Genomic DNA, 12,083 nt, shown 5'->3' with positions numbered 1-12,083 from the left:
AAAGAAAAGAAAGAAAGTGACCCGTCCAGCAGGTCCAGTTATTCCAGGGTCTGAAGAGGTACTGCCTGAATCATGGGCGAGAGAAAGAAAGGAGACCAAGCAAGATTCTATTGTCAAGGTCTCAGTTTATTGAAGGAACAGTAGGACTTATATAGGAATATGGCAGGATGGGAGTGCCTTACTGTGGTTAGTATCTCTGGTGTTTTGCGTAAGCAGCTATCTGAAGAACGTCTTCTGCCTGGGAACATCTTATGTTCCTAGTTCTCGGGGCTGCTTATCTCCTCCTGGGATAGAACAGCCCGTGGTGGCAGTTGCCAGGTGGCAGGTCTTTCAAGGACCTGTAATTTCCCACCACTCTGGATGGCCCCTTGACTTATGGCTCCCAACAAGAAAGAAAATGAATGGTCAAATAAAAAAGAAAAACAGGCAGACAGGGTGGAAGACAGCCAGAGGCCGGGAGGTCCAGTTTGCAGCCACACAGGATCAGGCCAGGGTGGGCGCCACTAAGATTAGCAAGTATGTGGTGGAGAGATGGGAGAGAAAAAGAAGCCAAGCCGGTTTGTGCATTGTGAAGAGAGGCAAAACTGGAGACTGGAAGGAGATGAGAGGAACAGCCTGATGTAAGAGGCCTGCACTACCACCTGAGGCCATGGTGATGTCTGGACCCGTGCCTCCTCCGAGGGCCATGGGTCTGTGTTGCCACAAGCATTAAGACCTTGTGAACCACCTTGGGCTGCCATCTGAGGTCTGAATATCATACTGAGCTGGCTCAACCCCTCACTGGCCACACGGTGGCGCCGGTGGTGACATGGACTCTGGAGAGAGGGCCCCGCCCCTCGACCGATTAGGACATGGGGAGAACTGCCCCACCCTCCTCGCCTTGGCTGTGTGGGAGAGCTGGCCTTGGTAACCTTAGCGCTGGAGAGTTGGCCCTTCCTCTGGCCAGCTAAGGCACTCCAGAGAGTTGGTCTGGCCCGTCGCCTTGACGGGGCAGGAGAGCTGGCCCAGGTTGTGTGGGCATGGGAAAGCTGCTAACTGACCAACTCAGTTACCGCCTTGCCCATATCCAGGGCTTTGGGCTATCCCACCCAAACACCCGACCCATCTATGAGCTGCTGGAAGGGGCCAATCCTGCAGAAGCAAAGCTGCAGGATCACCATGACTCAGGGCAACACTAGGATCTGATAGGAGTCTCAGTGAGGGTCCAGTATTGCTGGTGTAGCAGAAGTCAGACGCCTCGAACCAGACCAATGACTCACTGCATCCAACAATTTCAAGTTGGTTTGACAGAAGTGAAAGACCCCGAAGGGATACTTTCGTAGAGGGAGACCCACACACCCAGGAACCAGCGAGGCCACGAACTGGATGTAAAAAACAAGAGGCTTTATTGGAGACGCGGGTACCCGGGGCGACTTAGCTTTTCTGAGGCCAAGCGCCCCGAGCCAAGGGAAAGGGGTCCTTATATAGGGAAAAAGGCGCAAGCTAGGAGCAGGGATTCTATTTGATGGTTCAAATGAGGCACAGAGCCATTCCAGATCAGCATATTCTCAAGGTCTGGTGTCTGGTACAACAGACTTGATTCCTCCCTCCGCGCCCAGGTGGCTGACCTTGGGGGCGGAGACCTTGGGACGGAGTGTTTCTCAACGGGGGGGGGGGGGCGTGGGGGCGAGGGGTGCTCGGCCCCAGCCCCGGCGCGGTGCCAGGGCAGCCCCGCCTGGGTGAACCGGCTTGGGAGGGAAAACGGCAGCCGGGGGAAGTGGAGGCCGGCGGGGGCAGGATGAAGGTGAAGCAGGGCAGCTCTGCGGCAGCTAGCAGCTCCCGGACAATTATCGCCCCGCGCTGCACTCTCCAGCCCATCCCGGCTGCTCCAGAGAGAACACCCAGCATCAGCATAGGCGGGGGGGGACACAGAGAGGCAGCGGGCCTTTCAGAAGAATATATTGTGTGATGCACTGTGACACACTGCACCTTCCATGGCAAGCCTTTATTTATCTTCTAAATTTTTATATGCTATTTTCTTTTTGGGGGAGGTTACAGGGGTGAAGGGTGGATATGGAAGGACTAGGAAATGATTGGAATTGAGGTTCATGAAGCAAATTCACAAAGAATCAACAAAAAATTTTGTGAAGAAAAAAAAATCAAACAAGGAAAAAAACCCAAATGAACACTCGAAGCTCAGCTACACAGAGAAACTGTCTCAAAAAACCAAAACCAAATGAACAAACTAGCAAACAAACAAAAAGAAACCAGGAAAGAGTATGAGAAAAGTAGACAGATGCAGAGACACAGATAAACAAACAAAACGTATAAAAACTCAAAGCCAGAAACCATAAAATGTTAGACCCCCTGGACAACTCAGGTCTCCAGGGTCCCAGCCCAGGACTTCAGTCACCCCAACCACCAGGCAGATTCGAAAACTTGCTGCAAACTGCATGAGGCTTTATTATAGTTGTTTAACGAGCTAACCCCATGTTAGCTCGGGTCTTTCACCCACCCACCATGGCGGATGGCTAGCAAAGACAGACCGAACCGGCTACAGAGAAATCTTGTAGGGCAGTGTAAGGGGAGTGACTAGGGGTATGCACAGGCTCAGGTTTGGTGTGCCTCCAGGCTTGGAGGGCTTGCCCTGTGTTGTTTAGCCAATTGGTTGTTTTGGCCCATAGGCCCTCCCAGGGTGGTTGCTATGCTCTGCATGTCATTGCTGTGCACTTGTCTGTAAAGCACACCCAGAGCCGTAAAGCATAGCACCGCCAGCTAACTTCTGATTGGTTCCTTGCCACGAGGCAGGCATCTGACTTCTAGTGACTAGGACAAGGTCTTGGCAAGCAAGTGTTACTGTCATGGCTGCCGAAATGGTGGTTGTTGAGTGATTGTTGAACATGCTTTAATTCCACCACTCAGAAGGCAGAGAAAATCGGGTATCTGTGAATTCAAGGCCAGCCTGGTCTACAGAGTGAGTGCCAAGAGAAGCTCCAAAGCTACAGAAAAATCCTGTCTTGAAACCACCACACCCCCCAAAAAAGAAAGAAAAAACTATTTTTTCCTTTGGGAGTAGTTGTTAATTGGAGATGGTCTCTTTGCTTCTTGGTGGGGGTGGGAGCTGACAGACATTTTTGTTTGTTTTTCAAAACAGGATTTCTTTGTACCTTTGGAGGCTGTCCTGGAACTTGCTCTGTAGACCATGCTGGTTTTGAACTCACAGAGATCCACCTGCCTCTGCCTCTCCAGTGCTGGGATTAAAGGTATGTGCCACCTCACCTATCATGTTTTTCTGTTTTTTTTTTTTTTTTTTTTTTTTTTGGTTTTTCGAAACAGGGTTTCTCTGTGTAGCTTTGGAGCCTATCCTGGCACTCGCTCTGGAGACCAGGCTGGCTTCGAACTCACAGAGATCTGCCTGCCTCTCCTTCCTGAGTGCTGGGATTAGAGGCATGTGCCACCAATGCCTGGCCCTATCATGATTTTTAAATTACTTATTATGTGTGTATTTTGCCTACATGTATGTATGTGAACCACATGTGTGTCTGGTACCTAGGAAATTAGGAGAGCATGTTGAAGGCCCAGAACTGAAGTTACCGATGCTTGTAAACTGACATGAGTCCTTTGCATTAGCTCTTAGACCCCTGGAAAAACTCAGGTATCCAGGGTCCCAGGCCACGATTTCGGTCACCCCAATCACCAGGCAGATTTGAGAGCTTGATGCAAACTGCATGAGGCTTTATTGTAATTTAACGAGCTAACCCCATGTTAGCTCAGGTCTTTCACCCACCCGCCATGGCAGATGGCTAGCAAAGACAGCTCCTAGAGGCTGCATAGAGATCTTACAGGGCAGTGTAAGGGGAGTGTCCAGGGGTACGCACAGGCTCAGGATTGGTGTGCCTCCAGGCTTGGAGGGCTTGCCCTGTGTTGATTGGTCAACTGATTGTTATGGCCCATAGGCTCTCCCAAGGTGGTTGCTATGCTCTGCGTGTCATTGCTGTGCACTTGTCTGTAAAAACACACCCAGTGCTGTAAAGCATAGCGCCATCAGCTAACTTCTGATTCCCTTGCTACCAGGCAGGGATCTGACTTTCTAGTGATTAGGACAAGGTCAAACAAGCATGTGTTCAGCTGTTATGGCTGCCGACAGGGGCAGGCATCTGACCTTAGTGACTAAGACAAGGTCAGACAAGCTGTTATGGCTGCCGAAATGGGGAGCCGGTCCCTTCATAGCAATAAGTGCTTTTAACCACTGAGCCCTCTCTCAAGTGCTCAGACATTTATTTTAGGAACAGTGAGGTGATTCACTGGGTAAAGGCACTTGCTATCAAGCCTGACAATCTATGTAAACCCCAGAATCCACTCGGTGGGAGAGAATCCCTAAGAAGTTGTCCTCTGATCTCCACAGGAAAGCTATGGTGTGCTGCTTACATGTGCTTACTCACACAAAGCAAATATGAGAGAGAGAGAGAGAGAGAGAGAGAGAGAGAGAGAGAGAGAGAGAGAGAGAGAGAGAGAGAGAGATCTTGTCAGATTGTGAAGCCAAGCTCCCACCAATGGGATGAAAAGCAGTCACCACCTACATCAGGGATAAAAGAGGCCATTTTGGCAAGGCTTAAGTGTTTTTACCAGCTAGATTCAGGTTCCAGTGCATCCATTTGCAAAAGGAAATCACGCATTTAATCCCAGCACTCAGGAGGCTGAGGCAGGTGGATCTCTATGAGTTCAAGGCCAGCCTGGTCTACAAAGCGAGTTGCAGGACAGCCAGGACTGTTACACAGAGAAACTCTGTCTTGAAAAAACAAAACAAGTAAACAAAACCAGACTAGCTGTGTTTAAAATGGGGCTGCCTTGACTTAATGTCTGTGACTTTCATTTAGGGACAACTAACTGATGCCCACACAAGAGCAGACCACTGAAGGTTCTTTGGTCGTTTCTGGAAATCTGATTTCTGTCCGCTAGTGCCCTCTCTCTACTTCATCAGTCCAGTCGCCTTGATCCTTCTTCCAGTCCATGATAAGAGCTCTACGTATCTGGTCCGTTCCGCCTGCTCCAAAGGCTTGCAGACGGTCAGGCACAGTGGAACTGAGGGTGCGAGCCCAGAGGCGTCCCAGAAGACTGTGCGCGCGCGCACCAGCCTGGCCCGCCTCTCTGACCGTTGACCCGGAAATGCTTAAGGCAGCCTCTCGGATTCCCGGAGCACACCATGGTATTCCTCACGACGCGGCTCTGGCTTCGGAACCGCATCACAGACCGCTTTTGGCGGGTTCAGGAGGTGCTGAAACATGCTCGGGTGAGTGCGCGTGCCGGGATCCCATGGGGGCACGGGCAAGCAGGTGCGTGCGCTTCCATCCGGACACCCTTCCTTTCTCCTCGTCCAGCATTTCAAGGGAAGGAAGAATCGCTGCTATCGGCTGGCCGTCAGGGCGGTGACCAGAGCCTTCGTTAAGTGTACGCAGGCCCGCAGACTGAAGAAGCGGAACCTGAGGACCGTAAGCGCCGCCCCTGGGAGCCCACCCCGATCACCCAAGCTTGTTCTGCATCTTCCCTAGAGCTCGGCTCTCCTTCATACCAGCCTTCGGGGCTCAGCCTTCCCTCCCCTGGAGCTTGGCCTTCATCCCTTGGGAGTTCCCCTCACCTCCTTGGACAGAAGCAGTGTCAAGGGTGAAAGGCTCGGTATTGGTACAAGACACGCCTAAACCAAGTTCTCAGCACAAAGGAAATTTATTTGTCCCATAGGGACAAAAAGTCATGGAATAAGAGACAGAAGAGAGCCGGCGTTGGTTGCGCACACCTTTAATCCCAGCACTTGGGAGTCAGAGGCAGGTGGATCTCTGTGAATTTGAGGCTAGCCTGGTCTCCAGAGCGAGTGTCAGGATAGGCTCCAAAGCTACACAGAGAAACCCTGTCTCGAAAAACAAAACGAGAGAGAGAGAGAGAGAGAGAGAGAGAGAGAGAGAGAGAGAGAGGAAGGGAGGGAGGGAGGGAGGGAGGGAGGGAGAAGCTAGAGGACAGGGAGAAAGGGAAATGGCTATGGGAGAGCAGGGAGGGATACTTATCTTGTAGGGACAAAGAACTGGATAGAGAGGAAACAGGCTTGGCCCCTATGCAAATGATGTTTTATAAAGGTAAAAGTTGAAGCCTCATGTTAGAGAAAGGTGTTTGATTTTAATTGGACAGGTTAATTAGGGTAGCCACAGGTGACTGTTGCTGGACTTCTATACTTGGATACCTGGACCTTGGTAGTCAGCCTCAGGTGGAGGAAGTGGCCAAATAAGGGCTCGCTTTAGGAATGTAATCTGTTTTCAGCAAGGAAGATGGAATAGTGGACGGGAAAGGCCTGCCAAAGCCATGTTTGTCATGCTCAGACTTGCTAGAGTCTCTTCACAGGTGTTTCTTTTTTTCATTTGAGAGCTGTACTTGGGGTCTGGGTTGTAGCTCTTATAAGTACCCATGAGCTAAGTCAACAGGGCCATATGAAAGGTCATTTTTGACCTCGAGAGTCAGAAAGTGCTTCCTAAAGGCTGGAGACATGGCTGCAGTTAAGAGGACTTGTTGAACTGTATCATCTGATTTCTGTTCTCAACACTCATCTCAGGCAACTCACAATTGCCCATACTTATAACCACCGGGGATCTGACACCTTCTGGTCTCCATGGGTACCCACGTACACGTTTATATATATAACCGGAATGTGGATATATCATGATGACTGTGTTCACAGTCTGGACAGTGTTGATTTGGGTTCCTGTTCTGTTCTCAGCTGTACCAGTCTTTGGGGTAGGGTGGTGTTGCCCTTGGTATTTATTTGTTCAAGCCCAAGTGTGCTGCAGTGTTGTGAACATGTGGGGAGTGCTCAGTTATAATATGAAGAGTGAGTATTTGCTGCCATAGTCGATGGTCTTAGGGCCTGGGGCAGTCCTGGGATTTGTTAGAAAAGCACCCTTTCAAGGTCCTACTTTGAATCTGCTGAATCAGACTCGAGAAGAAGGGCCCAACAATTTGTGTTAACAAGCTTCCAGGGATTCTGATGAAGTTCAAACTTGAGAAGTTTTGGAACTATGTTGTAAAAAAAAATGCTTAAACGATCACTCTTGTTATTCTTTTGCTTAAATTAGAAATTTGAGAGAGATGGATATGGAACATGAACTATAGAGAGCTCATTAACCAGTTTATTATAGGGCGAGAGAGAGATGGAAGAACAGAGGAGGGCAGAGAGAGAGTTAGTGGTTGACCACTGGAAAGGGAGAAAGGAGAATAATGCTACAGGTTTAAAAGGGGGAGCTTACTTGAGCATTCGCACTGAGTCTCTAAAGTCGCCCCTTCTCCATAATGAGTGACATAGCCATGACATAGCCATGACGTGGCCACGCAACACATGGCCCTTTAAGCTGCCTCACCCTGCAAAAGAAACCAACCCACTGACACCTGATGTGTAAGAACAGAGAGGCACACACCTGATAATACTGAGGAAATCTACCATTTGTTGACCAGTGGCTCTTTGATTCATACTTCTAGATTCTTGTGTCTTTCCAGATAGGTGTTACGGTGTTTGCCTCTGCCTGGCACAGACCCTACTATTCCAGCCAGCCAGATCCATCAAGGATCCTCTCTCCCTGAGCTATGTTTCTGTGTCTGCCACAGAATCTCAATCTTTATTTGCAGTGGGTGACTTCCTTGCTTGTCTTTTTTGAGGTCGAGGAAGGCAGTACTTGGGATTGAATGAACCCAGGGCCTTGAGCATGCTAGGCTTGGTTTCTTTGCATATACTCATGCATATACACAGACATGGCAGAGGATAATTGTCAGGAGTCAGTTCTTGCCTTCCACCTTGTTGAGGCATGATCTGCCTTGCTGTTTCTGCTATACCCTGTACTCCGCTGGTAGGGCTATGAATTCTTGGCTTAACCATAGGAGTGCTAGGATTATAGGTGTATGCTACTACACCTGACTTTTTTACTCGAGTTCCAGGGTTTGAGCTCTGGTCTTCAGGATTGCATGTCACTGTCAGCCATCTCTGTGACCTCTGAATTTCTGAGCTATATCCCTAGACAATTGTGTGCACTGTGTGGAGCATAGAAGTCAACCACAAGTGTCTTCAGAAGCCATCCATCCGCCTGGTTTTTTTTTTTAGAGGAGGTCTCTAATTGGCGCCTGACCTGCAAGCTCCAGGGAAGTTGTGTATCACAGAGCACTAACTTCCCTGTTTGTTTTGTTTTGGATACAGAGTCTGGCCATCCAGCCCTGCCTGCCTTGAAACTCACTGTATAGATCAGGCTGGCCTCAAACTTGAGTTGTTCCTCCTGGCTTTGCCTCCTAAGTACTGAAATGTATGCATGCAGTACCACCTTAGCTTGCTTGTCATTTTTAAAGGAAAATTTTGCTTTACTCTCCTGCTCTCCTCAAAGACAGGGTTTTTATATGTAACCCTGGTTGTCCTGGATCTTGGTCTGCAGTCCATGCTGGCTTTGAACTCAAAGCCTGCACCTCTGCCTCCTGAATGCTGGGATTAAAGGTTTATATCACCTATACCACCCCCTCTGTGTGTGCATGAGTGAGTGCTTGCGTGAGTGTGTATGTAACATTTTGTTTTGTTTTGTTTGTTGAGACAGGGTCTCACTGTGTAGCTCTGGCTGTCCTGGAACTTGCTATGTAGACCAGGCTGGTCTCTTAACTCCCAGAGATTTGTCAGGTATTGTCAGGTATTGCCTTCTGAGTGCTGGGATAAAGGCTTATACCACCATGACTATCTATGTGCATTGCTTTTTTGAGACATTGTCTCGATATGTAACCTAGGCTGGCTCTAACTCCTGATCCTCCTGCTTTTTCTATGGAGTGTTGGCTGCTTGTAATTCAGTGGGGCTTGTCTGTATGAAATATATCAGCCTTTGCTGCTGTTTATCCTAAAAGCCTGTTTCCTTGAGACAGGGTTTCTCTGTGGTAGCTTTGGAGACTATCCTGGAATTAGCTCTTGTAGACCAGGCTGGCCTCGAACTCACAGAGATCCTCCTGCCTCTGCCTCCCGAGTGCTGGGATTAAAGGCGTGTGCCACCAATGCCCGGCTATATCAAACTTTCTTAAAGCAGGCTGTAGTGGTACAGACCTTTAATTTCAGCACTTGGGAAGCAGAGACAGGCAGATTTCTGTGAGTTTGGGAGCAGCCTGGTATTCATAGTGAGTTTCAGGATAGACAGAGCTACACAGTGAAACCCTGTTTCAAAAAAAGAAAGAAATCAATATCAAACATCTATTTTAATTCTAGCTCTGGATTAATCGAATTACAGCAGCCTCCCAGGAACATGGCTTACAGTACCCAGCATTCATTGCCAACTTAATTAAGGTAAGTTGAGGGCCTTATCGAGGTGTTGAGCATGTAAAGGAATCATGGCATCAGGTGTAAGCCAGCCTGGTAATAGTCCATGGGTAGACATGAGTGTTGCTAGGGATATACCCTAACTACTTTCTGTTGTCTATATGAAGTTCTGGAAACCTATCTGCTTTCCCCTTTCCTTGTAAATAGAGCATATCATACAGTTGCCTGTCAAGATAGTCAATCACACTGTGTTAATTGAATAAAACCAACCTTAGGTCAGCAGGCAGAGCCAGTGACTGGTTGGCAGAAAGAAATCATAGAGTCAGAGGGAGTCTGGAAAATCATAGAGACACAGGAAGTAGCAGGGAGGGACTTTGAGTGTGGTGGGTTTTGTTTGTTTGTTTTTGTTTTTTTGTTTTTGTTTTGGTGGAATGGAAGGATGCTCTATTTCTGAGATTCGGGAAGGTCAGCTAGTTGCTTCTCAATCTCTCTGAGCTAATAGGTTTTCACCCCAGCCTCTGACTCATGAATCTTATTGATAAATAGAATGATAGAGATTTAATTAAAAACTACTTTTGGTGGCAACAGAGGCAGGAGAATTCATCAGGACATAAAAATCCCACCAGGCCACTGCCTGAAAAAAACAGGTCAGAAACTGTAGAGCCACAGTTACTGGCTGAAACAGCAGTAGATTCAGGTGTAGCTGTTGTGCCATTGTGCTGGTAGAAAAACAACATTTTGGTACCCAGTGTGAGGTATCAAATGTAAGAAGTCTTTCTTTGGCCCACCAGTTCCCGAATAATGACACAGAGACTTTTTTTTTTGTTATTTGTTTGTTTTTGTGAGACAGGGTTTCTCTGTGTAACAGTCCTGGCTGTCCTGGAATTCACTCTGTAGAACAGTCTCGCCTTGAACTCACAGAAATCCACCTGACTATGCCTCCAGAATGCTGGGACTAAAGGCATGTACCACCATCACCTGGTGAGACTTTATTATGAAAGCTTAGGCTTATTCCCAACTAGCTATTAAAACTTAAATTAACCTGTGTATATTAATCTACATTCTGCCACATGACTTACTACCTCTCCTCCATACAGTATGTCCTATTTCCTCCATGTCTCTTCCTAGAGTTCCTACCTTCGCCTAGAAGTCCTGCCTTTTCTCTCCTGCCTAGCTATTGGCCATTCAGCTCTTTATTAAAACAATCAAAAGGTGCCTTAGGCAAGCAAGGAAGGACAGAGACATATCTTCACACAGTGTGATCAAATATCCTGCAACAGTTGCCAATTTGGATGTTTCTGTATGAAAGGAAGAAGGTTTTTAATTTTTTTAATTTTATGTACAGAAGTTATTTTGCCTGCATGTGTGTCTGTGTACTACATCTGTGCCTGGTGTCCTTTAATGCCAGAAGAGGGCATTGGATCCCTGAGTTATAGTTGCTTATAAACTGCCCTGCAGGTACTGGGAATTAAATCTAGGTCCTCTGGAAAAGGAGTAAGTGCTCTTACTCCTGAATGTAATTCAGTTACATTCCCAGCCCTATAGCCTCTCTCTTTGAGGTAGAGCCTCACCTTGAACTCAACTGCTTCTGCCAGCCCTGTGGTCTAAATGAGTTTGTGTGTCTCTGAATTGCAGTAAAGGATTAGCCCAGGTCAGAAGTCTTAGTGCCCAAGTGACCACTGATCTTAACCATGGGTCCTGGCCTCAGCTGTCTCTTCCATGTTTGGGCCTCTAAAGGTTCCTTCTTGTCCCCACCCACATTTATCCTATAGTGTCTTGCTATGTTTTCCAGGCAAGATGTTCCTGCTATGCCTATCTCACAGTTCCCAACTGTTCCATATCAATAGAGTGGTGCTGGCTACTCTAGACTGACTAGTGGTCTTGTGGCTACATCCTCCTGTTTCCACATGGGATCTCTTGAATTCTACTGAAGTAATTTCTGTTGTTTGTTTTTTGATAGGGTCTTTGGCTGGCCTGGAATGTACAGAGATCTGCCTGCCTCTGACTCCACAGTGCTGGAATTAAAGGTGTGCACCACACCTAGCTTTCTCAAGTGGTTTCTGATGCTTACTACAGGTTGTGGTTCTTTGTCTTCCCAGTGCCAGGTGGAGCTCAACAGGAAGGTACTTGTGGACCTGGCCATCTATGAACCAAAGACTTTTAAATCTTTGGCAGCTTTGGCTAAGAGGAGGCAGCAAGAAGGATTTGCTGCAGCTTTGGGGGATGGAAAGGAGCCTGAGGGCATCTTTTCCAGAGTGGTGCAGTACCACTGAAGGCTTCAGTGCTGTGGAGATTGTTATAAACAAGATAGGAGCAGAAGGATTGTCTGGTCACCAGTAAGTCTGATTTGTATTTATTTATATTTTAGCAACAGGCCTGAGAGAAAAGGTTTTTACTCAATGGTACAGCCCCAAATTTGCCCTGTAAAGATTGTACAAATAAAGCCTTGAAGTGTTCAGTTTGTGAGTTATTTTCTGGCATCAGGCAAACACGCCTTGAGATTTATAAAGCCTCTGAAGTGCCCATATACTTGTTATCATTGACAGCCTGTTATGTGGGAGTAGTAGGATTCAGCTTTGCATGCTGCTTTTTCCCTATGAAGTAGGGGTTCTACACCAGGCTTCTGAAGTGACACCCAGTTTTCTGGTCTGCCTTAAGTATTCTCAATCTGTACGCTTATTGTAAACAGGAATGATGTTAACCTCTCTTTTGGTCTTTTCCTTATGTATGGCATGGGCCCAGTGGTTCAGCTGTTGAGCCACTAGCTTGTTTCCCTGTCTCTTTCCTTGGGTAC

At 47.7% G+C, this 12,083-nt stretch overlaps 1 protein-coding gene across 1 annotated transcript; it reads left to right on the top strand.

Annotated features, from left to right (window-relative positions):
* The first annotated feature begins 5,109 nt into the window (after window positions 1-5,109).
* Window positions 5,110-11,747, top strand: Mrpl20 (mitochondrial ribosomal protein L20). The gene is made up of 4 exons (XM_027398574.2): window positions 5,110-5,269; window positions 5,358-5,468; window positions 9,239-9,316; window positions 11,389-11,747. Exons 1-4 carry the CDS (start codon window positions 5,183-5,185, stop codon window positions 11,560-11,562), a joined length of 450 nt encoding a protein of 149 aa, XP_027254375.1. The 5' UTR covers window positions 5,110-5,182; the 3' UTR covers window positions 11,563-11,747.
* Window positions 11,748-12,083: the final 336 nt, after the last annotated feature.

This window comes from Cricetulus griseus, chromosome 2 (genome assembly GCF_003668045.3).
Source record: "Cricetulus griseus strain 17A/GY chromosome 2, alternate assembly CriGri-PICRH-1.0, whole genome shotgun sequence".
Lineage (NCBI taxonomy): Eukaryota > Metazoa > Chordata > Mammalia > Rodentia > Cricetidae > Cricetulus > Cricetulus griseus.
This window is presented reverse-complemented; position numbering and strand designations above follow the sequence as displayed.